This window comes from Macrotis lagotis, chromosome 5 (assembly GCF_037893015.1).
Source record: "Macrotis lagotis isolate mMagLag1 chromosome 5, bilby.v1.9.chrom.fasta, whole genome shotgun sequence".
NCBI lineage: Eukaryota > Metazoa > Chordata > Mammalia > Peramelemorphia > Peramelidae > Macrotis > Macrotis lagotis.
This window is the reverse complement of record NC_133662.1, coordinates 271,426,919-271,451,959: the sequence shown is the minus strand read 5'-3', so window position 1 is coordinate 271,451,959 and position 25,041 is coordinate 271,426,919. Positions and strand designations below refer to the sequence as shown.

General features: G+C 49.3%; 1 protein-coding gene across 2 annotated transcripts; it reads right to left on the bottom strand.

The window, feature by feature from the left end:
* Positions 1-6,684: 6,684 nt before the first annotated feature.
* C5H21orf58 (chromosome 5 C21orf58 homolog) lies at positions 6,685-23,429 on the bottom strand. Of its 2 annotated transcripts, none has more exons than XM_074190454.1 (9): positions 23,160-23,429; positions 19,885-19,945; positions 17,849-17,922; positions 15,666-15,827; positions 12,904-13,015; positions 12,679-12,809; positions 9,876-10,102; positions 8,780-8,847; positions 6,685-6,848 (listed from the first exon to the last, which is right to left on the bottom strand). In XM_074190454.1, the coding sequence occupies exons 1-8, from the start codon at positions 23,217-23,219 to the stop codon at positions 8,802-8,804; spliced, it is 873 nt and encodes a 290-aa protein (XP_074046555.1). In that variant the 5' UTR covers positions 23,220-23,429; the 3' UTR covers positions 6,685-6,848; positions 8,780-8,801. The 2 variants fall into 2 exon arrangements, with proteins under 2 accessions (XP_074046555.1, XP_074046553.1); XM_074190452.1 differs by having other exon boundaries at positions 8,780-8,842.
* Positions 23,430-25,041: the final 1,612 nt, after the last annotated feature.

Genomic DNA, 25,041 nt, shown 5'->3' with positions numbered 1-25,041 from the left:
CCCTCCCTCCAAACTGAGAATAAAAGAAAATCAAAAACATATAGTCAAGCAAAATCAAGCTCTCCATTGGCTACACCCAAAGGAAAAAAATGCCCATCTATATACACTGTTAGGTCTGTGTACGTATATAGCATTGTCTGCTCTGAGTCCTTCACCTCACCCCTTGCTCTATTTCCCTGCTGAGCGAAATTTCTTTATCCAATTCTCTGGTGTGTGTTTTTCCTTTGACCTGCTCAGATGAGACTGAGGTTCCAGTGTAAAACCCACCCCTTCCTTGTGCACCCCAACCTCCCTTTTGCCCCACACATCCATGTATTTGCCCTCCCCTCGCTTTCCTTTTGTCTCTTAACATTATCTGGAGGGGCGGCTAGGTGGCTTAGTGGATAAAGCACCAGCCTTGGAGTCAGGAGTACCTGGGTTCAAATCCAGTCTCAGACACTTAATAATTACCTAGCTGTGTGGCCTTGGGCAAGCCACTTAACCCCATTTGCCTTGCCAAAAAAAAAAACCCTAAAAAAAAAACCATTATCTGGAGAGAACAGAAACATTCCCAGGCTGTCTAATCCTCCATGAACCATTATGATGATAGCCTCAGAGGAACACATGAACCATCCCACCAAGGTAGAATCCTGGGTTAGTCATTTATCATTTTGGTTCTCATTTACTTTTCTTCAGATATTCCCTCCAGAGTCCACTTGGCTACTCATGTGGTTTGAAACTTCTTTCATTGGGATGGGGGTAGGGGACAGTAAGCCCATCACCTGTCAACCAATCAACTGTGTTATATGGCAGCATTTCCTTGGTTCCACTTAAGGAGAGGCTCATTCTGGAATTCTCTGTCTTCTCCCCCATCCCCCTCTCCTCACTCCCCACTCTTCAGCTTCCTTTTCTGGCAGTCTTCTCCCATTGGATTGGAAGCTCCTGGAAGGTAGGGATTGTCTTTCTTTGTCATAGTTGCACCCCCAGTACTTAAAGACAGAATAAATGCTTAACAAATATTTGTCTGTTTGATGTTTTTCCTCACTTGTGAGTTTGACCTTCAGAGTTTCTATACTACTCATTATTGGGATCTGTTCACATCTAGCCTTAGACATTTCCTGTGTGACCCTGGGCAAGTCACTTCACCCTGTTTGCCTCAGTTTCCTCATCTATAAAATGAAGGAAAGGCAGATCACTCCAACATTGTCAAGAAAACTCCATGAAGAGTCAGCCACAACTAAACAACCGAACAGCAATCAGCCAGCAAGACTTTAGCAGCCTTTGATCTCCTCCTCCTCACAACTCTCAGCCCCTCTAATGAGGATTTGAAACTATAAAGGACAGGTCTGCATTTAAGAAGAGAGCTTGGATCAGCTGTCTTCTCATTTCTCTCCTGGCTACAAGACTGTGAGATTTCTCTGTTGTTTCCAGCAAGTTCCTTAGTGGAGCCTCTTCTCTCCCTTCTCCCACCCCCTTCAGCTTCCCCTAATAGATTGTAAATTCCCCAAGGATAGAGACTGTCTTTTTTTCATCTTTGTATCCTGGGCCACACTGCAGACCTTTAATAAATGTTGTTGACTACAGACTTGGTGGCTGCTAAATCCTGTGTGATCCTGCTGTGGCTCCCCAGCCCTGGAAGTCCTTCTGGCAAGTCATTTAACCCTGCCCACCCTGTGTCCAGGGTCATCTCTAGTCATCCTGTTCCTCCAAGCTCTCAGTGACAGCTTGGCCAGTCACCAGCTCAGCTGGACCCAGCTAGCTTTCAAAGTTCCCCGAGTCATGGGAAACAGGGCAAAGTCTGGTCTCAGCTTCCCTGGTCTGAACTAGATTTGGGTCCAGGCGACAGTGGCCACCTCTGTGGTCTGGGATCCCTGCCTATACTGTTCCCCTATGGACTTCATATTGGGCTGGAAGCTGGAGATGAGACCCTGCTCTGCTCCTGAGGTCCAGATCATATCACTGCTGCTGGTGCAGAGGCTAGGGATAGGACCACCACTCCTCACCCTGTAGTGCCACCCAGGCATGTATCTGCCCTGTTTCTATGTCCCAGAACTGGGGAGTGGGCAACAAACTGCCAGTTGGCCTCTGTTGCCACACCCTGCCTTGAGTCTGAACCTCAACTTGCCCTTGGGCAGTCCCCAGATACTACTGCACAGTGCTTGTGGGCCAGAATAGGCTCACTATGACTTGTTCTTGGAGCTCCCCAGATGCTGCATTTCCTTAATCTGTTGGGGGGCAGGGTGAGGAAATGGATTGTAGCTCATTCACAGCCCTACTATTCCACCATCTTGGCTCTGCCTCCTAATTTTTTACAAGAGGATAATCTCAGCAAGTTCCAAAGCCAAAGTTAGCCTTTGGCTAGAGCTTCCAGTGGCAACAAAAGGACAAGAAATTCCATTGTCCTGCCTTGGTCCCAGGTTGAACCTGCCAGCCCCTTCACTGTAAGACTGATTCCTAAGCAGAGTGGCCAGAACCCCAATGCTAGGCCACCCACACTTCAAGGTTACATGGAGGTTAGAACATGTAATTCCACCTCCCCACCTTAAGGTGGGCTCCGTTCTCAATGTTCATTTCTGAGTCAATAGTTTGAAACCTGGAATGCCTTTTCCCATTGGAAAAATGTTACAAATGGTCATTAGATTCATAGACCACCCCACAAAATTCTAATCACTCCAGTGGACCAGTATCATGATATAGGGACTGTTGAGGGGACAGCAGGTGAGGTAGAGCTAAGTGTCCAGGTGCAAATACTTAGCCCTTCCACATTCAGAGGTGAGGCTCAGTTCTACCTCACCTGCTGCCCCTCACCTCATGACTGCTACAAGGGTCCTAAGAGAAGACCTGAGGCTACCAGATCACCCCACAAAATCCTATTTACTCTGGTGGACCCTCATTACAATAGTCCTAAGAGAAGACCTAAAGCCACCCAGGACTCTGGATTTCTCCCTCCTGAGCTTCTCTGAGCTCACACCCCACCCCCAACCTGCCCTGGGAGAGCTCCCAGGGTGGACTGGTCAAAGAGGTGGCAGCAGCAACAGGGATCCTAGTAAATCAACCACCCTTTTAGGCAGGTCTTCTGCCTGGATTAGAGTTTATCTAATCAATGGAACCACAAGGATATTATCAAGTTGAATCCCAGACCATAGTGGATGGAGCCCAGGAAAGAAAAGGTTGGAAGGTAGAAAAGGCCAGTTGTTAAGAGTCTTATGAGCATGGAAATCTATTGAACATGATTGTGTGTGCCTAGCCTGTATCAGATTGCTTGCTGTCATGGGGGAAGGAAACAAAGGGAGGGAGAGAGAAAAATTTCCAACGATAGACATTGAAGTAAAGTTGGAATGTTGTTGGATGATCAGCCATGATGGCTGCAGCTCCTCTCACTTCAGAACTCAAGGACAGTTCTAAAAGATTTGTGATGGACAATGTCATCCACATCCAGAGGAAAAGCTTTGGTGTCTGAGTACAGACCAAAGTGTACCATTTCCACTTTTTAAAATGTGTTTTTTTTCTTTTTTCTCATATTTTCCCCTTTAGTTCTGATTCTTCTTTCATAATATGGCTAATGTGGAAATATGTTCAACATGATTGTGCATGTAAAACATGTCATGGGAAGAGGGAAGGAAGGGAAGGAGACAGAAAAATGTGGAACTTAAAATTGTACAAAAAGATGAATTTTTTAAAAAAGAAAAAATGTTGATTGAGGGGAAAATAAAAGGATCTTACACTTGCTCTTAGAGGTGCCAGGGAACCAGTGATTGCAGGAGAAGTGTGGGGGGAAAGAGAGCAAGGCAAGGTTGACATGAGAAAGCTGAGAATGGAGGAGGGACTAAAGGTAAGTAGACCCACCCACAACTATTGCAGTTGTCCAGGCCAGAGGTAGGGAGGGTCTGCACCAGACTGGGGGCTTTGCGAGTAAAGAGAAGGGGTGCTGGGAAGACTTGATAGGTGAGAATGACCTTGAGGCTGGGAGCTTGGGGGGCTGGGAAGATGGAGGTGCCCTTGGTGATAAAAGGGAGGGTCATGAGTTAGTGTTAGAGATGCCTGCATAATATTCAGCATAAATATCCAAAAGGCATCTGGTGATGTGGGAATGGAGGACAGTGAGGAGGGGGCCCAGTCAGAATGACCCTGTGGAGGACCAGCCAGAATGGCCCATGGAGCCCAGCCAGACCAACCCTGTGGGGGGGGGGGGTCCAGTCAAAGTGACCCTGCAGGGGTAGCTAGGTGGCATAGTGGATAAAGCACTGGCCCTGGAGTCAGGAGGACGTGAGTTCAAATCTGGCCTCAGACACTTAATGACCTAGCTGTGTGGCCTTGGGCAAGTCACTTAACCCCATTTGCCTTGCAAAAAAAAACCCCTAAAAAACAAAGTGACCCTGACAGGGCCCAGTCAGAATGACCCATGGGGCCCAGCCAGAGTGACCCTGTGGGGGACCAGTCAAAGTGACCCATGGGGGCCTGGTTGGGGCCCAGCCAGAGTAACCCTGCAGTGGCCCGGCCAGAGTGGCCTTGGCCTTGACCAGAGCAGCCTCCGGCCTCTCTCACCTGCCCTGGTCCCTCACAAGGACTGGCTCCCCCAGAGCTTGGCCTGCAGCACCCCCTGCCTGCACCCTGCTCCCCCATTTCTCAGAGAGGAACACTGGGAATGCCTGCCGGTGTCTCAGGGGAGGTCATGGCCTCAGCGCACCCAACTCAGGCTTGCCCCTCCCTCACCCCACAGGGCCAGACCCCTCCCCCATCCCCTCCAGGACCGCTGGGACCTACCCTGGGCCCAGAGATATGAGCAGCTGCTAGACCACCAGGTGTCCCAGGGGCACACCTTGCTGGGAGGAGAGGGCAGGGGAGGGGGTTAATGTCAGGACTGGCAGCTGGGGCTGGGGGGTTGCAGGCAGGGTCAGAGGAGGCAGAAACCACTCCCTTGTGGACCCTGCAGACCCCTGAACTTGCCCCAGTGAACTCAGAAAGAAGGGAGCAGCATGGCCCTCCACTCAGACTACCAACTCAAGAAGGGGAGGGAGGGGTCTTACAAAGGGGAAAGCTTTCCAGAGGTGAGGAGGCAATGGCTGCAGGGGAGAACCTCCAAGAGGCAACCCCCCAAGGTCACTTCCCACTGTTTTTGGCCTCTTCCTGCTTCCCTGCCTCGTTCCATAGATTGCCCGCTGCCAAGCACCAAGGCTAGCAGGCAGGCCTCAGGCTGCCCAGAATAGAGCCATTTTGGGCTAGGTCAGTAGGGCCTCCTCCAGCCTCCTCCTCTTGTTCCTGGCCTGAATCCTCTCTCTATTGGGTGGTCCAGACACAGGGACCCAGTTGGTGGCAGTCACCTCCCATCTCTGGGGTTCTTCAGTGGTCAGACGTGGTCCAGGGGCTCTGTGACCTGGGAGGGCCACCCCCCCAGCTCCACATCTGGGGTCTCGTTGGGCCAAAAAGTGGCCCCTTATGTCACGGACAATCATCCCATAGGTCTGGGCCAAGGAAGCTCTTGGTCCACCCTGGCCCTCTGGAGAGCTCTGGACCAGCTGACTCAGCCCCATCGGCTCTGGGAGTTGGTGACTGTCCACTCTGAAGAACTTCTTTTCTTTTTACAAAACAATCGTTATTCTGAGTCAAGTTTCACTTTTGAGGTTTCTAGAGCAATACTTTTTCTTTTGCAAGGTAATGGGGTTAAGTGACTTGCCTAAAGTCACACAGCATGGTCATTATTAAGTGTCTGAGGTCACATTTGAACTCAGGTCCTCCTGACTCCAGAGCTGGTGCTTTATACACTGCACCACCTAGCCGCCCAAGAGCAATACTTTTTAAGATTAAATTATTTCAATCAATAAGAATCTATGGTTTTCTCCTTTCAACCCCCCTCCCCCATGAGAAAAAGAAAAGAAAACTCTTTTGTATCCATACTCAAGTAAAGCAAATTCCCCCATGGGCTGTGAAGCCTAGTGAGATAGGATGCTCCATCACACTCCAGAACTCAAACCCGGTGCTTGGTTGATCATTACATAGACATCATTCTCTTGGTTCTGCTCTCTTCCCTTGGTTGGTCTAAGTCTTCCCAAGCTTCTCCATCAACTCTTGGAGCATGATGACTTTCCATCATACCTCTCTGCCATCAGGGGCTCGGTCAGCCTTTCTGCATTCACTGAGCACGCCTCAGTTTCCACCTAATTCCTCTAAAAAGTGGCTCTTTTCCCTGATTTTGCCCAAGACCTTGACCCACCCTCCTCATTGACCTTTCAGATCTGCTAACGGGACCTGCTCCAGTTCTATAGATAAGAAAAAACTTCTGCTATGGCTCAGTGGGGTCCAAAGAGGCAGCTTGGTCCAGAGATGAGAGCGCTACATTTGGAGACAGGCCCTGAGTTCCAATCTTCCCCTGCCAGCACTTAAGGGCGCTCACTGGACCTCACCAGTCTGACTTGCCCTCCACTGCAGGGACCACCTCCCTTCAACTCCCTCCCTCCCCTGCAATTGGAAAAACCTGCAAGCCTGGTTGGGCAGTCCCACTGTCTGTCCATCCTCGTGTGAGTGTGTGTGTGTGTCTTGGCTGGGGAAATGAATGCATTAGGAAGTGGCAATAATAATAATCATAATAACCCAGAGCATTGCAGTAAAACCTGAAAAAGCCCAAAGCATGGCAGGCAGAGGGAGCCAAGGGGGCTGCCATTTCACACAACTTGTTGGGACACACAACACTAAGAGCCGGGGTTTCAGGTCACATCTGGTCATTGTTTATTGTTGGGCTCCACATCTTTCCCAGGTCACTGCCAGGACCGAGCTTTGCAGCCAGAACCCACAGACCCCCAGAGCCAGGGCCATCCGTGAGGACTCAGGGCTCCCTCTTGACCTCTTAGGTCATGGAAGCTTCCGACTTTGACCTACACAGTGAAAAGATGCCATTCTTCCAATGTTCATCCATGTGCTGGGGCCTCCCAGCCATGCCACCCCCCCCCCCAGCCTCCTCTTCCTCTGCTCAGACCCCAGGGGCTGCAGATCAGATCCCTGACATCACCCATACCACTACCACCCCCACCCCAATTCAGGAGTCCCTGAATTTTTGCTCTGCTACCCCTTCTATCACATTCACTTTTGGACTGGAGAGTTAGCCAAAAAGAGCCCATTTGTCCCCCAAATTGCTCTGCTGACCCAGAAGACCATCACTCTATCTGATGAAGCTGCCAGTGGCTTGGGGGAGGGGGCGCTGCCTCCACCTGCTGTCTTTGGAGGACAAAGGCCCAAACCAAGGCAAGAAATGAAGCAAGGTTTTCCAAAGTAGCCCTGCTCTGGCCCAACCAAGATGCCCCCTGGGCCTCAGTCCCTAGTCGGCACCCTCCCCTGGGCCTCAGTGATTTGCCCAACCGACCCTGTCTGTTGAACTTCTGGGGATTTTAGAGGGCAAAGCAATGAAGAGTGTCAGCCCATGGAGGGTCCTCTTTCTCTTCCTGTTCCCAGGGCCAGCTCAAGGAGGGGCCCGTGACAGACCCTCATAAGGCATGTTGAAGGAGGGCATTCTGATGGCAAGGACAGCTTCATTGTCCTATTTTGAGGCAGCTTGGTGACGTAGTGGGTAGAGAGCTGGGCTGGCAGTCAGGAAGACCTAGGTTCAAATCCAGCCTTAGACCCTCCCTGATTGGGTGACCCATGTCACCCTGTTTGTCTGCATTTCCTCATCTGCAAAATGAACTGGAGAAGGAAACGGCAAACTGCTCCAGAGTCTGCCCCAGCTGGAGCCAGAGAGCCAGACATAGCAGAAATGCCTCAAAAGCAGCGCATACGGCTCCTGAGAGCCTCTGCCTCCAGAGTGGACAGGAGGATCCAATGAGACAAAAAGGGCAAAGGACTCCCAACACACATGTGTGGCATACAGTAGGTTCTCTATAAATGACTGTTATTATTCTGACTTGTATGCACAGTCTGAAGCACTCTCCTTCTAGAGGAAGTTCTCCAAGCTCTCATGGCCACATGAAAAAATGCTCCAGATCACTACTGAGTAGAGAAGTGCACATTGAAGTGCTCTAGGGTTCTTGACCAGAGTGGAAATGGTAGCAGAAAGGGAGAATGGCAGGGAGGGCCAAGGCCTCTGGGATCTTGCAAGCAGGAGTGACCCTGCCCCACTCCGATGGGCTGCCACAGCCCCAGCCTCCTCCTGCCATTCCTCATCAACTTGCTTGTCTCTTGAAAAAGAAATATTATTTTGAAAAAAGAATGAAGAATGGCAAATGGGTACCCAAGGGCATCATGGGTGAAACTGTGGCATGGTCCAGCCACTCAGGAAAGCAATCTGAACTGAAAGCTATTCAATTTGACCCAGCCATGCCCTTAGGAGAGGGGTACCCCAAAGAGATCCAAGAAAGAGGATAAGGATCCCTATGTATAAATAGATATAAAGCAGCTGTTTGTCATGGCAAAGCATTGGAAAGGGAGGGGATGCCCATCATGGGGAATGGCTGAACAACATCTGGCCTATGAATGGGATGGAGTACTGGAAGAAAGGATGGTTTCAGAGAGCCATCCAATGGGCCTGAACTGATGCAAACAAAGGAGTAAAGGGGAACACATGGCTGCATCTTGGCTTGACCTAGATGGAGCCCTGCTTAGAGCAGTGGTGGAGGTATCTTGGGCAAGGGCAGGACAGACTGGCAGCTCCTTGAGGGCAGGAGTGGCTTCCCACCAACTGTTTCTCTAGGACAGTGCCAGTATGCAGTAGGGGGCTCCCTAAGTGCTCCGTTGAGGGTGTTTTGTCTATACTTGTGACTGACTTTTGTGAAAACTCACCCCTGAATAAAAATGAAGACTCTGGTTTACTTACCAGTGTTAGAGACCTGTAGGGCTTACAAACCTGGGGGCAGACCCGGGAGGGCTCCGGTGGATGCTACCCTTAAAAGAAAGAAAACTCCTAAATGGCCCTGGAACCCACTGTCTCTGGATTCTCCTGCTCCTGCCATCTGGGCCTAGCAAATGAGCAGCTGACAGTCTGAAAACAATCTGTATTTGCAGATCTCATCCCTCAGCACCTAGGCTGGCTATGTCAGGCTAGTTGTTGGCTCAGCTGGACCTGGAGCTAGCATAGACCAGACCCTCCTGTTTCTCTTCTTCCTCCTCTTCCTCCCTTTTGCCTCAGGGGCCCCCAGTCATTTGAGCTTAAGACCCTAGAGCCCCAAGTTCTTCACTCTACTTTGAGCTGTAAAAGAATTTGAACAGAACTCGTCATCAGGAGAGAGGAGATACCAGACCTACCTCATCCACTTGCTAGCTGTCCTTTTATTTCCCTGATCTCAGGTTTCCCTTCTGTAAAATGGGTATCCCCATACTTGGCACCCACCTCTAAGGCTTGGAATGGAGAACTCAAAGAAGAACAGGTCTACAAAAAGCTTTGGGGAAAAAATGTCAGTCGTAATTATGACTGATGGAGAAACAGAGGCTCGGGGCTGAGAACAAAACCCTACTATCCAAGGGCAGGCAGGTGGCATTGGCCCTTGATCTAGACAGGCTTTCCTTTGGCATTCAGAAGCATGCTGGGAAACAGGTAGAGTTATTCTGATTTTAAATGTTTAATGTTTTAAATGTGAGGGAACTGAGTCTCCAAAAGGACAGGTGACTTGTCAAGAATTTGCCTCAAGGAAATCCCAGAGGCAAGTTTAAAAACAGGTCTCCTTGCATCCAAGTGGAGTAACAGATAGGAAACAGGGGATTTAAACCCAAAACTGAGTCTCTATCTGGCCTTTGCTCCCCTTCAGTCCAGAAGGCGGTCACTAGAAATGCTGGGCCAATGAGCAATCCCCATGTCCTTACCCTCCTGCCTCACAAAAGCCTGAGGAAGTGGGGAGAGGGAGCTGGAACTGGATCTCCCCAAATGAGGCAATGCTCCCCATCCCAAGGTCTGGGTTCCCAGAGTGGGCACTTACGTATTGAGGGCAGGCATGGTCGTCGTGGGCCCCATTATGTGCCGGATGGCAGGCTGGAGACTGGTCGGCTGACTCATGGCCGGGGCTGGAAGTAGTGAAGGCCATATGGGGTAGCCCTGAGGGGGCAGGGGGGCAGGGAGAGCTTGCAGACTTGGGGGGCCATAATGGTGATGATGGTGGACTGAGGAAGCCCTTGGCTTTTCAGCACGCAGCACAAACTGTGGATCCTCAGCACATAAAATTATCCAAAATGGTCAAAATTAGTTCTAAAAGGTCCTTCAAACTCCTTTTTCTTGTACTAGCTAAAAGATTTATCAAGAGTCAGTGGGGCCGGGGACCGCTAGGTGGCACAGTGGATAGAGCACCAGCCCTGGAGTCAGGAGTGCCTGAGTTCAAATCCAGTCTCAGACACTTAATAATTACCTAGCTGTGTGGCCTTGGGCAAGTCACTTAACCCCATTTACCTTGCAAAAACCTAAATAAAAAAAAGAGTCAGTGGGGCCCTCCACTCCAGGTGACATGAAGAAACCAGTGACTCAACTGGCCCAAGGGCACCCAAGGAGGCACCACTGACATTTATGAAAGGAGGCTGAGAAGGGAAGGGGTTGGTGTGAGATGCTATGTCCAAATGGGAGCAGGAGCTGGAGGAACTGACCTGTGTCTAGCAGAAGGCTTTCAACTGCCACCCTGCTCTGATTCTAGACCCTCCTGCCAGGGGATTTTGGGCAGGCTGTGTCATCTCTGGGTGACCTGGAATAAGGCCGGGTTGACTTGGATGGTTTCAATCATCCCTTCTAGCCTGTCTGGAACCTTTGACCCTACCTGTGTGACTTTGGACCTGAGCCTCAGTTCTCTCATCTGTAATGACAATGTATCACGCCTAGGTCAGAATAGATAGCACTTCGCAGCCTCCAGGTTCTCTCCATCTCTCAACCAGGAGCCAATGGCCCTGCTTGTCTTAGACCCTTGGCCCTAGAAGTCCAGGCCAGAGCAGCCTAGAGCAGACCCAGAGATGAGGCAGGCTGTCCTTGAATTTGAAGAGTTGTGTTCTGTAGACTCAAGATGACCTTAGACTTCTGAAGGCAGGGCCATTTTTATTTGTCTTTGTAAGTTGGGTGTCTAGTAAAGTCTCTGAAAAATCGCAGGTTTTTAATAACTACAACTGGGTTAAAAATTGCTCATCTTCATATAGAGCTTTATATGAGTCTCACAAAACTCTGGTAAGTAGGAGCTCTTAGTATCCCTGTTTTACAAATGATAAAACTGGGCTACTAGAGGTTCAGTGACTTGCCCAGGATTGCACAGCTAGTGTTTAAAGTGGTATTGGGGAGTACTCCAATTGAAGATATCATGGCATCCCTGGGAAAAGGGATGGGTGGGGAGGAGAGTGCATGTTCAGTAAGCTGGCCACAAGAATGAATTCTTGGGGTTTTCCTTTTTTAGGCTTTTGCAAGGGAATGGGGTTAAGTGGCTTGCCCAAGGCCACACAGCTAGGTAATTATTAAATGTCTGAGGTCGGATTTGAACTCAGGTCCTTCTGACTCCAGGGCCAGTGCTCTATTCACTGCGCCACCTAGCCGCCCCAACAAGAATGAATTCTACCCCCAATCCCCAGTCCTTTAAAGAATGTTACTTTAGGGGTGGCTAGGTGGCACAGTGAATAGAGCACTGGCCCTGGAGTCAGGAGGACCTGAGTTCAAATCCGGCCTCACACACTTAATAATTACCTAGCTGCATGACCTTGTCACTTAACCCCATTGCCTTGCAAAAAAAAAAAAAAAAACTTAAAAAAAAAGAATGTTACTTTGTCTATTTGATATAGTCTTTATGGTACTCAAGAGGCAGCACCAGAATCATGGTAGTAGAGGAAGGGGTCAGGTATGGAGAGAAGAGAATGGAACCACCTGTAAGAGATCAAGGGAATTCAGGGACCCATCCAAGTACCTGGAGAATATTGGGCATAGAAGAAGACAGGGAACATCAGAGGCCAGGTCGAGGCTTAGGAATTAGGACTGTGAGAATATGGGGGTGTTTGAGAATTTGAAGGGAGATTGTCAGTTTGCATTACAAAGACTGGGGTCTGCCTGTATTGAGAGGTATGTTAGTATAAGACAAAGGATTTGGCCTCAACCTGATCAAAACCTGAGATGTGGTCAGGTCTGCCCCAGCTACTTCTATGTTAACCTAGGGACTGTCCTTCTCTTCTGGACATGCTCAAGGAAGTGTATGTTCTTGCTCATTAGTATAATGAGCAAGGTAGGGAAAACATATGGGGATGAATTATATCTATTAGATTGTGACCCCAGCCAATGATTGGCACAAAGGGGGAGGAATAAGCCTTTTAAAGTCATATAAGGCCCAGACTTGCCATGAGAGCTGGCCCTTTTGTTAAGATGTCTTAATAAAAGCCATTTTCATCACTCTGGAGTAAGTATTTACTAGCCAGTGATAAGAGGGTCAGCCAGCATTGAAGGATACTTCCTGCAGAACTGGCCAGAGAGGCCAGCTCCCTGGGCCAATCCCCAAGGGGCAAGAACAAGTTTGGGGGAGTACTGATGACCAAGTCCAGGGAAAGAGAGGAGTCCCCTCATCCAGTCTGGATGTTAGTGTGGGCAAGGTAGGTGGGTAGGTGCTCATGGGGTCAGATGGTGGGCCAGGGCAGTCTTGAGGCACTAGCACTCATACACATACACACACACACACACACACACACACACACAAACACACGCAGACAGATGTTGGTTGGCTGACTTGTCCCTTCCTATCCTAGCTTACCTGGGCTGAGCCTCTCTGACAGGCCTACCTGCTGAGCAGACCGCAGCCAAGGCGTATTCACTTCATGGGAGGGATTGGGTGGTAGGATTTTCAGCATCATATTCTGCATAACGATCTGGTGCATCTGTGCATTCTGCATCAGCATCATCTCTACCATGTCTGGGACAAGAGAGACCCTTGGGGTCAGGAACAGAGACAAAGAAGAAGAGAGAGGGAGGGATGGAGGACTAGAGATTGACAGGCAGCAGCTTACCTTCCTTGATGCTTCCTGACCTTGGAGTAGGGTAGGCCTGGGGTGGGGGGATCTGAGTGATGAGGGGTTGCTGAGGCAGCTGCTGGATGATAGTAGCCGGTGGCTGTGGTACCTAGGAGTGCCCAGATGGTCAGAGAGGTTCAAATGAAGGTTTCCACCTGAAGTCTCTCCTGTCTTCCTAAGCCTGTTATCCCTCCAATTCATGCTGCTCCTCCTGGAGCCTCCCCCAGGACTGTGATAACATAGAGGTTGGAAGACCCAAGGACTTCACAAGCCTTCCTAGGAATGGAGGACTTCGAAGTGAAAGGGACCACCTGGTCCCAAGCTCCATTTCACAGAGGAGGAAAACAAGGCACCAGGAGCAAGCCCCAAGACTCCCAAGCACAAAGTGGCAGAGCTGGGCCCCACACCTCTGTGGGGGAGGAGGGTCCCTAAATGGCATCTCACCATAAAGACAAGCACTGAGCCTTACCCTAGGAGATGGTTCCCATATGTTCCCTGCTTGGCTTGGTTCAGCTACAAGTTCTTTTCATCCCATCTTCCCCAGCTTTGGAGGGGCCAGTTCCTTCTGCTTCCAGGTGGAGCCCCTTCTCAATAGCAGCCTCTCAGAACATGATACCCTCCCCCACAGCCCCCCAATGCACTTGCCCATCCTATATCCTTCCATGGGAGGCTGGTGTCCTCAGGTAGTGCCCACCAAGAGGGCCACTCCCAAGAGTGGGGCCCTGGTCTATTTCCACCACCTACCCACCCCAGCCCTAGTAGAATGTTGTTGTCTGACACATCCAAGAGAAGAAATCTTATTGGAATGGATCAATGTTTAGATTAAATTCTTGCTGGAGGCCACCTCCACCCAAGTGATTTCCCCAGATGTTAGCACCCACCCCTAAATTATTTGCTTTTACTTCCCAGGTATTTTATTTCTTTAAATTTAAACTGTAGTTTTCAAGCTCCCTGAGGCCAGGGAGTGGTTTGCCCTGGCCTTCTATACACTGTGCCTAGCTGCTAGCTGATTTTCAAAGATGAGTTTGTGAGGATTCAAAGGAATTTCCCACCAGATAAGAGAAAACTTCTTGTGGTTTGTGCTTTTTCAAAGAAGACCCTGAGATTAGAGAGGTGATGCCATGACATACAAGTGAATTGAACTGAAGTAAGGGGGGCTGTGCAAAGTCCCCAGTCTCACTTTCTCCTCCTGAGCCCTCATTGGCAAGATAAGGAAGGTCTTTCCCAGGTCACAGCTTTTCTAACAATCCCTTAGATTAGGTGAGAGAGATAAGGCAAAGAGGTCAAGAATGACCAAGTCCACAAAGGAAGGACATCCATGAAGGAATTGGGAATCTTCTCCCAGGAGAAAAATAGAACTTAGGAGGAATGGGACTGGCTCTAGAACATTTGAAGAGCTGAGATTTGGCCCTGGAGGGCAGGACCAGGAGCAATTGAGGTGGGGAATGGCCCTGGAGGCATCAGCAAAAACTTTCTCAGGAATTCCAACTGATCCAAAGAGAAGAGGCTGTCTTAAGGAGACTATGGATTCTTCCTCCCTGGAAATCTTCCAGTTAGAGCCAGAGAGAGGTATGGGTGGAGGGGTGGGGATTCCTTTCAGGTCCAGCTCTCCCATCTTGACATTCCAGAATTAATACCAAGACAGGATGCACTTCCATTCTCACTGCATCACAGTAGTCACCCCTTCTTAATTGGGACAATTTTGTGAGAAGGGACAAAATTGAGGATAATTGGATGAGAGATGGAAGAGAATCTGCCCCTACGAAAAGAGGCATCATGAGAGTCAATATGGTCTAAGGATCTTCCTTCCTCCCCTCCCCCATTTAATTTAGATGTGATTGCTAGGACTTTAAAATTAAAAACTTTCTTCCTCCCTCTCTCTTTTCTTCCCTTTCTCCCTTCCTTCCTGGTCCATAGGGTATCCCAGCCTTAATCAGTGGGTGCTCTCCCCAAAGGAAGGTGAATTTTAATCTCTGAAACCTGGCTAGGTAACTAAGGGTTTACAGGCCCCTAATTACTCTGGCTCTAATTGATTGACCAACAATAGGTCCCAGGCCAAGCCCCACTTGGTTATTGTCTGGGTCCGGATTGGCTCACACTGAAAATAAATAGCAATTGTTTCTGGTTTGGTCAGAAACCCAGAGGGTCTCCTCCTCCCAGTTTGACTTTTGTTTTGGGGGACTGAGTGAAAGTGGTCTCTCTTTGCTACTTGGCCTCATCCCTCTGATTTAGCCTTCTGCCTTAATTACCTCAGGCAAACCTAGTCCTGTTAAAGCCCTTCTCTTGAAAAGGCCAAGGTCTCTTTCTGCATCCAGGGCTATCTCCAATCCAGATCTGGCCCCTAACCCCAGAGAGCTCAGGAGGAGAACAGGAGGCTGGGGACTTGGCCCAGACATTTCACACTGAAATCCGATTCACTTGCATGTCTTGGAGTCTCTGATGGCAGGGTCCTCCTTGAGAATGAAAGAAGTGGGAGTATATTCTCCCCTAGAGTTACTGCTAGGACCCATGGAGTGAATTGTAGCCACATGGCCACTCCTATTGGGACCCCCAAACCAGTCAGTGTGAGTGCAGCCAGCCACCCCAGCTCCTCCCTTTGGCTGAAGGCTTTCCTAATCCTACTCAGAGGAGTAGAAAGAGGGTCGGGAACCACGCCTGGGGAATCCTTTCAAGGACCTGGGGGGGGGGGGGATCACAACCATCTCTCTGCATGTCTCGGTACCTGAGTCCGAGTCTAGGGAGAGTAAGACCTTCCTTACCGTCTGTTGGATGATTCTGGGTTGCTCAGGTTGAGGTCCTGCAGGGAAGGGTGGGTAGATCTGGATGGGAGGCACCTCTGGGGTCACCTCTGGTCTGTAGCTTCTTCGGTGATTCCCTCCCCAGGGGTAGGGCCCAGAGAGCTCTTCTAGAAGGTGCTGTTCCTGCAAAGCCAGAGAGGAAATGGGCAGATGTGGGAGGAGATTCAGGACTAGGGACCCCTCAGTGGCCATTAGACCCTGCAGAAATAAACAGAAACGGTTGGGAGTAATGTCACTGCTTGCTAACCTGGACCCGGGTCAAGGGCAAGACTTTCCAGAACTTTTTAAGTGATCAGAGGAAGAGTCAAGAATGGGGACTTTAAGATAAATTAAATGATGAAGACGACCGTAGCCCAGGGGCTGCCCTCGGTTCACCTTTCATTCCTGCACCTTCCCTTCTGGGCGAACAAACATTATTTCCCATGATCCTCACTATTAGGACTCCCATTTGGTTGATGTTTGTCCTTCCTTCTCAAAGAAGATCAGGGAGCACAGGCATTGGATTGGAGTGAAGCTAAGCCTCACTTTCTCCTCCAGACCCATCTGCATCCAGTGGCCAGATATTATGCCACTGGAGATGGCCCTTGAGGAGAGGCAATCAGGGTGGAGTGACTTGTCCAGGGTCAAGCAGCTAATAAGTGTCAAGTGTCTGAGCCTGGATTGAGCTCCCGTCCTTCTGACTCCAAGGCCAGAGCACCACCTAGCTGCCCCTATTTTACAGACAAGGACCTGAGGCAGACTGCTGTGAAGGGACCCGCCTGGAGTCAGTCCTACCTGCAGTTAGATCTGAGACAGGATTTGAACTCAAGTCTTCCTCTCTTCAGGTCCATTGCCCCAGCCAATGTGTCACCCAACTGCCTTATTCTGTTCAAAACCACTTTGGGCAGAACTTTTGGGGGAAGATTTTTGAAAATCAGTGTCCCCAATATGCTTGGAGGGTGAACCAAGCCACTCTGTCAACTCATGGTACCTTCCTTCCATTGAGCCAGTCAGTCCATTAACAACTTTTTTAGGTGCTATCTGCCTCAGTTTTCGCATCTGTAAAATGAGGATAATCATCCCGAGCTCCTAGGGTAATTATGATAATATGTAAAGCATTTTGTATAAAAATGCCATTAATGTTGGCATGTGTATGCATGTGAACATAACCACAGCCACACAGACTCTAGAAAACACAGCAAGATGAGGAGGGAGCAGCACCTGCGGGACACCTGGGGCAGAAGTGAAGGTATGGCTGCTGGGTGTCCAAGGATGACCAGCTAGTGTGGGTGTGAGTTGGGGCAGCTCTCCAAACCACCCATGTGAATTCAGTCCTCCCACAATCCACAGTCAAGGGGAAAGGAGGGGGAAGGGAATAAGCATTTATGGAGTTCTTACTCTGACTAAGCCCTTTTTTAAAAAAAAAAAGATTTTAACAAGGTAATGGGGTTAAGGGACTTGCCCAAGGTCACACAGCTAGGTGATGATTAAGTGTTTGAGGCTGGATTTGAACTCAGGTCATCTGGACTCCAGGGCTGGTGCTCTATCCATTGTGCCACCTAGCTGCCCCCTGCCTAAGCCCTTCTTAACATATGTGATCTCAATTGATCTTCACAACAACCCTGAGACTAGGTGTGCAATTCCTTTTGATAGCTGAGGAAACTGAGGGACAAGGGAAGTGACTTGTTCAAGGTCACACAGCAAATCAAAGTCTGAAGCCAGGTGAGTCTCCTGGGACAGCCTTTATCCCAAGGCCAACATCCTCTGGCCAGGTGTATTGCAGATACCTCCAAGGTCCCTGACAGCTCGGAGACTCTCTGGGACCTCAGTGGTGTTGCTATGCCATTTGTTTCCTCTCTCATGTCCATGAGCTGTAGTATGGAAGGAGGACTGCGTCCCCCTCCAGGACCTCGAACCAACACCCGAAGGGCCCAGGAGGAAACCCTGGTGCATTGGGAGCCAAAGGGTTGGAGCTCATTTCCCAGCTTTGTTGCTGACTGGGTGACCTTGGGCAGACCACCTGGCTGGACCTCAGCTTCCTCAGCTGTAAATCGTGTGGTTTTGACCCAGAAGATCCTTGACTGGGGGCTTCTGGTGCCTTACAGTAAGGGAGCTGCCCTGGCCAGCCCCATGCCAGAGGGATTGTGGGACCCCCGTGAGCATACCCGGAGCTTGTGCAGGAGGTCTTTCCTTCTTCTCAGGGCATTCTGCAGAATGCCATCTTCTCCATCATAGCTCCCTGGGGGTAAACCAAGGCAGAGATTGGGCTTGACTTTTAAAAGGTCCTACAAAAACGAGCTTCCTAGTGTACAATGCTGTACAGCACAACCTCATGCAATTCAAATTCAGCACAACACCACACAGCACAGATTCAACACAACACCACACAGCACAAATTCAATGAAACACCACACAGCACAAATTCAACACAACAACACACAGCACAAATTCAATGGGACACCACACAACACAAATTCAATGCAACACCACACAGCACAAGTTTAATACAACACCACACTGGTAAGTAGATGGTAAGCTGGGTTGACAGATATTCAGAAAGAATTCAGACTCAAGCTATCTTCAAATTCAGTGAAGGTGCTATTTGGGGATCACACTTCCCACAAGTGGGCTGGCCTCCCAAAGGGAAGCAGCATCTCAACTGAGGAGAGGATGAGCTTTTATAGGGTAGAGATGAAGTTCACATAGATGGGGGGGGGGGGCAGCTCAGAGAGCCTGAATTGGATTTGAGTGAAGGAGCTACCTGAAGTCTCCAGCCTCACTTTCTCCTCTTCAGCTGTCTGGGTCTGGTGGCCAGACCTGAATCCCAAAGATTGGAGATGTAATTAGATAAGCAGCAGAAACCCAAGGACTTAATCCTTTTGGCTGAGGAGGGGGATTTATTGTTTTGTTGATAAGGAGATAAGGGGTTGTGCCTGGGGGCAAAAGACTTCACTAACCATTAGGGACCTCCTCTACTACAAAGCTAATTTATTACTACACTCTAGGACTACAACACAAACCACAAATTCAATTCTGCACCCAGACCAAAGACCAACAAGCATCTATTAAGAGTCTATCAGCTGGGGTGGGACACTTAATAATTGCCTAGCTGTGTGGCTTGGGGCAAGCCACTTAACCCCATTTGCCTTGCAAAAAAAAACTAAAAAAAAAAGAGTCTATCAGCTACCCTTGGGATAGCAGATACAAAGCCAAAACCTCAGGGGCTCACATTTTGGGAGGGGGGGGAGGATCACAGGTTTAGGGATTGCATTACTAGAAGGAACTTCCAGGTGAGGACATGCTCTTCTCCAATGTTGGTGACTGTTAAAGTTTAATTTAATCTTAGATTTCTGATCAGAAATTGGTTTCTCAGCCTCTCATTGGGGTTAGTAAGTGGGAATGTTAGCCTCTGGTCTCCTCAAGGTCTAGGCCTCTACAGCTCTAAATCTGAAGACCAGCTCTTGTCTGTGTGGAACAGCCTAGGCCCCCTCAATTGCATCTGCAAGTTTGACTTCTCCAGGTGTTGACAATTAGACACAGATTATCCTGAGAAGACAGGAAACCAGTCTGCTTAAGACTTAAGAAATTCTTATACTTGTGTGTCTAAAACATATCTGATAATAACATAAAATATCAAGGAGATAAACAATCAAAGGAGATCAGTACTTCTCTTTGTCAGTTCTGATCTAGAACAGATCTTATGGATGGGTAAGAGAATCATAAAGTAAGCAATGGCACCTGGATATACTAATGTGAAACCTGATTGGTTTGGCCGCCAAAAGTTTGTGACTTAATTTCTAGAAACGCTTTTCTCCCAGCCCTCTTGGTTGATATTTTTATTGATGTCTTCCACCTATATATTTTTCAGTAAGATCTTAGAAAATAAGACTTAATGTATAAATTAACTTTTCTATTATTTCATTTTGAACCTAAGAAAATTAAGGGTTAACCTGACTCACAGTTGTCGAAGGACCTTGCTTAATCTTAGCAACCTCATGATTCACATCAATGCTACAATTATACAGGAGCCTTTCCCTGATTCATCTCACATCCCTTTATTCTATGGACAAACATGGTGCTGAGGGATGATAATGAATGAATGATTGATAGGGCAAGACCATGAGGGAACATAGAGTCAAAGGCACAAAGGGCACTAGGGCTTTTGGGGAAAGGGTACCCAGACTCCTGGGGGGGTCCTTACTTGGTACAGTGAGGGAGGGTTCCAGGTTGTCTTCCATGTTTTCTCGTTCAGCTTCAAGTTTCTGTGGAGAGAGAATAGGACATCCCCAAGGATGACTTGGATCAGATTGGCTCTCCAAAGGGGACATGGATATTGGTGGTTGTTGTCCCCTCAAATAATGAGGAGGTGAGGTGACTCTTTTTTTTATTTTTTATTTTTTAGGTTTTTGCAAGGCAATGGGGTTAAGTGGTTTGCCCAAGGCCAGTGCTCTATCCACTGGGCCACCTAGCTGCCCGGTGAGGTGACTCTTGAGGTTTTCATGTCAAGATCTTGTTGCATTTGGGGAAGCTTGAAGGCCCCATGGATGGGCATCTAGAGAGGGAAGAGGGCCTCTGACAAATCATTTGGCTGTTCTTCATTTCACAGATGTAAAAACTGAGTCTCACAGGAAAATAGACAAGGTCACACTGGATGTACCTAGCAGAGATATGTCTGGTTCCCTCCCTCCACCTGCCCCGCTCTGTTTCTCAAGAATCTTTCAGAATAGCAGCCCTATTAAAAAAAAAAATAAAGGGTACTAAGTCAACCTCCTCGGAGTCTTCAATGCTCTCGGCTGGCACAGGTGATCACAGCTCACAGTTAGAATGGTGCTTTTCTCTGTCACCTGAGCACCAGCCTAAGGACACTTGCTACCAGTTTGGCCCTGGGGAGTGATTTCCTTGACCAGAGACCCAGGTACAGGGGATATGGTGATGCGCCTTGGGCTGACAAAGTACCACACCAGAGAAATCATACACTAAAGAGATATGGGCCAGTAAGATACAGGCCAAGGTACATACCACTGTATCTTGGGGCCACTGGGAGGAGAGGCCAGGGCTGAGATACAGGCCAAGTGAGCCCTGAGGAGAGGACCAGCTAGCGCTGAAATATAGACCAGACATTTTATGCTTAGGATCATGACTGAGCCTGGGACAATGCCTAGACTTGGGGGTCTGGATTAGAATCCTGCCCCTCGTGTTGTGGCTCTGCCTCTGTCTGAGATTCAATTTCTCCTTTGTCAAATGGAGGTGAGAATTATAACATGCAGCTCACTGAGTGATGGTTTATGGTAAAGTTCAGAAGAGAGACCATGGGCCAGAGTAGAAGAACCTTCCTTGACTTGAGAGTTATGGGGGCTTGGTCTGGCTCTCGGCTTCCTGCTGTATAGGATGGTCCAGCCAGTCCACTGGTCTCAGGTCCCTCCAGCTCTGGATCTAGGATTCCTGAAGCTTCTTCTAATCACAGAGCATTGACAGAAAGTCACTTTGTCCAACCTGGCAGGGAATCTCTTTGGCTGGTCCCAAGAGCAGGGCAGGTTTGACCAGAAGGACTTGTCCTACTCTCAGCCCCATAGCCAAAAGGAAGAGGCTTATAGAGATGGAAGGACCCTGGAGACCACAAGTCAAAGTCCTTCCTCCCATGAAGCCATGGGCCCCTGGGGAACAGACACCATTCATTCACAGCCTCTGACCTCAGGCCCAAGGCCTTGCCCTGAAGGGTACTAAGGGTAGTAAGTCAACACCTTGCCCTGAAGTCTGATGACCTGATGTCCAACTCTAAACAAAACAAAACTGTCCCTCCCCTGGTGATCTGATAAATAGGATTATAAAGAGGAGGTGAGGAGAGGAAAATCTTAGAGGAAAAAGTCCAGGCTAGAAGCCAGGGGAGATCTCCTGTGAACACTCAGTAACCCACAAATCAGGCTGCCTTGGGATCCTGGAGCTCCCTGCCAGGCTGGAGCCCATCTGTCCATCTGCCTGGCCATCTCTTTGTCTGTTAGACTTTCTGTCTGTCTACCGTCTATTTCAGTATTCCTCTGAGAAAAATGTCTTTCATAAGGTTAGATGAGGTTTTGAGGCCCCCAGGACCCAAGTAGCTCAAACTCCTTAGGCCTGAAAGGAGATGAACCCCCTTCATCCAACCCTCTCCTTTGCCAGGGTGAGAACTGCCCCAGTCCCACTTTATGGGAGCAGAACTGGGTCACCTCTCCCAGGGGATTTTACATTTTTTTTTAGGTTTTTGTAAGGCAAATGGGTTAAGTGGCTTGCCCAAGGCCATACAGCTAGGTAATTATTAAGTGTCTGAGACCAGATTTGAACCCAGGTCCTCCTGACTCCAGGGCTGGTGCTCTATCCACTGCACCACCTAGCTGCCCTTAGATTTTACATTTCTTAAAAAGGGCACTGCCTGCTCTGAAAGAAGTGGATCCCAGTGGAGGATTTGGGGTATCCCCAGTGCTCCAAGTCACCCCTGGCTCCAACTGCCCCTGGGCAGGCCTACCAGGCACCCACTGGCCTCTCCTACCCCAGAAATCCCAGTCCTCAGCTTTGTCTGGAGTTGGAGGAGCTGAGATCAGATCTTGCCTCTGGGGCCTACTATCCACCTGACCTCAATTTTCTCACCTCTGTTTCCCTGTCAACAGAAAGATGGGATTGGATTAAGGGTCCTGGGGATTCCTTCAAGATCTTACACTGAGCTATTGTGATGTCCCAAGGCCCCCAGTGGCCCCAAGAAAAGGGGCCTTCCTGAGAAGAAGGGGGAGCTGATGGTTGAGTGCCCCTTCTTAGACTCTGATGAAACCCAGCCTCCTCCAGCCCCCCACTTCCCTCCCTGAAGCATGCCAGGCCTCCTTAGGAAGCTAAGTCGCCTCTGAACCATGGTCAGGGCCAGAGCCAGAGCTTTCTTGCTTGGGTCCTAGGTTGTCTTGTAAGCCGGCAGCACTTCTGACTTCTCCAGGTCTTGGAAAACTCTACATTTTGAACTTCTTTTCATAGTCTACCAAAGCTCAGTCACAGAATTATGGGTGTCTTCAGAGCTTTGTGAGGGACACAGGGGGCCTGAAATTCCCCTGGCCTGGAAAAGTGATGGAAATCCCCACAGAAAAGTCTCCTTGCTTTGAAGGGAGGTCTGGGCACAGGCCAGCAACTCAGTCTGAGGGCGGCCCATTCTCCCTGCCACCCAAATGTAAAGGAATAGTAGCCAAGGACCCAGTTCTGCAGCACTGGAGGGCTTCTAATGCCTTCCCCCTAAGGCTGCCTGGATCTCCCCAGGACTATCACTCCAGAAGGACTCCTCTCAGAGAGGAGTTGAAGCTCCCTGCAGGCCTCTTCACTTTGGCATGCTTGTTCACTGATAGGTATTGATTGGGAGGAGAGGAGCCAGCTTACAATTTTTTTCTTATTCTAGTGAATTCATTGATAGAAGGAACTTCTCGGGCAGACCAGCACCCACTTGGTCCCCCTGATGGCCCAGCTTACCTTTTCCAAGAGTTTGAGCTTCAGCCGGGTCATTTGGTCAGCCACTGAGGAGTCCAGCATGGCAGAGGTTATGGGGCCTGTTGCAGGAACAGGTGAGGAGAAAGGGAGCAGTGAAGGCAGGTCTTTTTCCCAAATATCCCCGGTTGCTAAGTCGGTCCTGAGTTAGATTGGATCTAGTGCACCCGCCCCAGATGGTCCTGAAGTCCCAATAGGGTCTTAGAGGCCTTAGAGTCCCAGCTCTCCCCAAGGCTCTTTCTGACTGTCTGAAGCTTGCTCTACTGCCCAGAGGGGTTGCTGTGGGACTGGCCTCCCTGAGTTTGCCAGTGGGCCCAACCCTGGAGGTTGCTAGGATTCTGCCACTGGGCAGCTCTGGGAGGCAGGCCTGGCAGGCCAGGGAGCCTGGTTGCTATGTCTGTTACCTGTCAACAAGCTTCCCTCTAGCTGTATCACACTGTGAAAGGTCAAGGAGCCCTTGAAAATGAGAGCTTAGACAAAGCTGGCCCAGGTGTGGGGACCTTAAGGAAAGGGACAGGAATGCAGTTCTTCATTCTTCCAAGACTCCACACTAACAAGCTGGTGCTGACCCCTGGCTGCTTGGAGCATGCTGGGAGGACCTCAGAGATGCTCGCTTGAAAAATTAGGCCATTGGGCAAGAATGAAGCAAGCTGACTTGGATGTTTTGCCCACAGCTCGCCTTCTTGGGAGAGAATCCCAACCACCACACCCCCATACAGAAGAGCCTTCCACTTGAAGACAGATGTGCTTGGTTCATGTCCCAGCTCTGCTCCTGAGTGGTGGGATGACCTGGGCCAAGGGCCACACTGTCAATGTGGACCACCTCCCAGTCTCTTCACCCAGAGCCATCATGGAAGTCTTAGGTAGAGAACCAGAAGGTAGCCCCATAAATAGGTTTGCCAACCTAGAGCTTGGAGAGGCCTGGGGGGGAGGCTCGAGTCCATCTGCCTCATCTTATAGAGGAGTAAAAGACTGGGCCAAGTCACATTAGTTCACCCAGATTTTAGGGTTTTTTTTTTTTTACAAGGCAATGGGGTTAAGTGGCTTGCCCAAGGCCACACAGCTAGGTAATTACTAAGTGTCTGAGGTCAGATTTGAACTCAGGTCCTCCTGACTCCAGGGCCAGTGCTCTATCCACTGCGCTACCTAGCTGCCCCTCACCTAGATTTTTATAGAGAAATGTAGAAGAGACAATAGTTTGTGGTTAAAAATCCATTCTGTGCATCTGACTTTCCATATGGGTTTAGGAAGGAGAGATGATTCCTGTCTTGGGGGCTTGAATGGTAGCTAGGGTCAGGGAGTCACATTTCCAAGAATATTTGGGAAACAAATATATGATGAAGAAATGGGAACAAAGCAGACAGGCCTGGGATGAGACCTCAGGGTAACCTGAATTTTCTAGGATTGGCAGAGAAATGTGCAAGAAGACCTGGGGCTTCTTCTCCTTCCTCCAAGGAGGCTTCTGGGGAAGGCAGGGAATTCATTATGAGACCTCTGCCATTGAGGCCAGGCCTGGGTTGGCACAATCTGCACTCAGATCACTCTAATGGGATTTTCTTAGTTTATGATGTGGAAGGAAAAGAACTAGGAATCTTGTCCGGAGCAGGGGGCAGGGTGTAATGGCAACATGCTCCTCGCTCTCTCCCTCCTCCAGACTGAATTCCTTCTATTCAAAGGGAGCACCTTGCTACTTCCAACACTGGACATGACCCTTGGTCCTAGGAGCCCCTCTACCCACTAGCCAACCCTTCTGCTATGAGTTTCACAGAATTATAGATCTAGTGATGGAAGATATCTTGGACGCCACTTCACCCCTTCCCTCAGTTTATAGATGAGGAAACTGAGGTCCATTTTTGAAGAGTTGTAA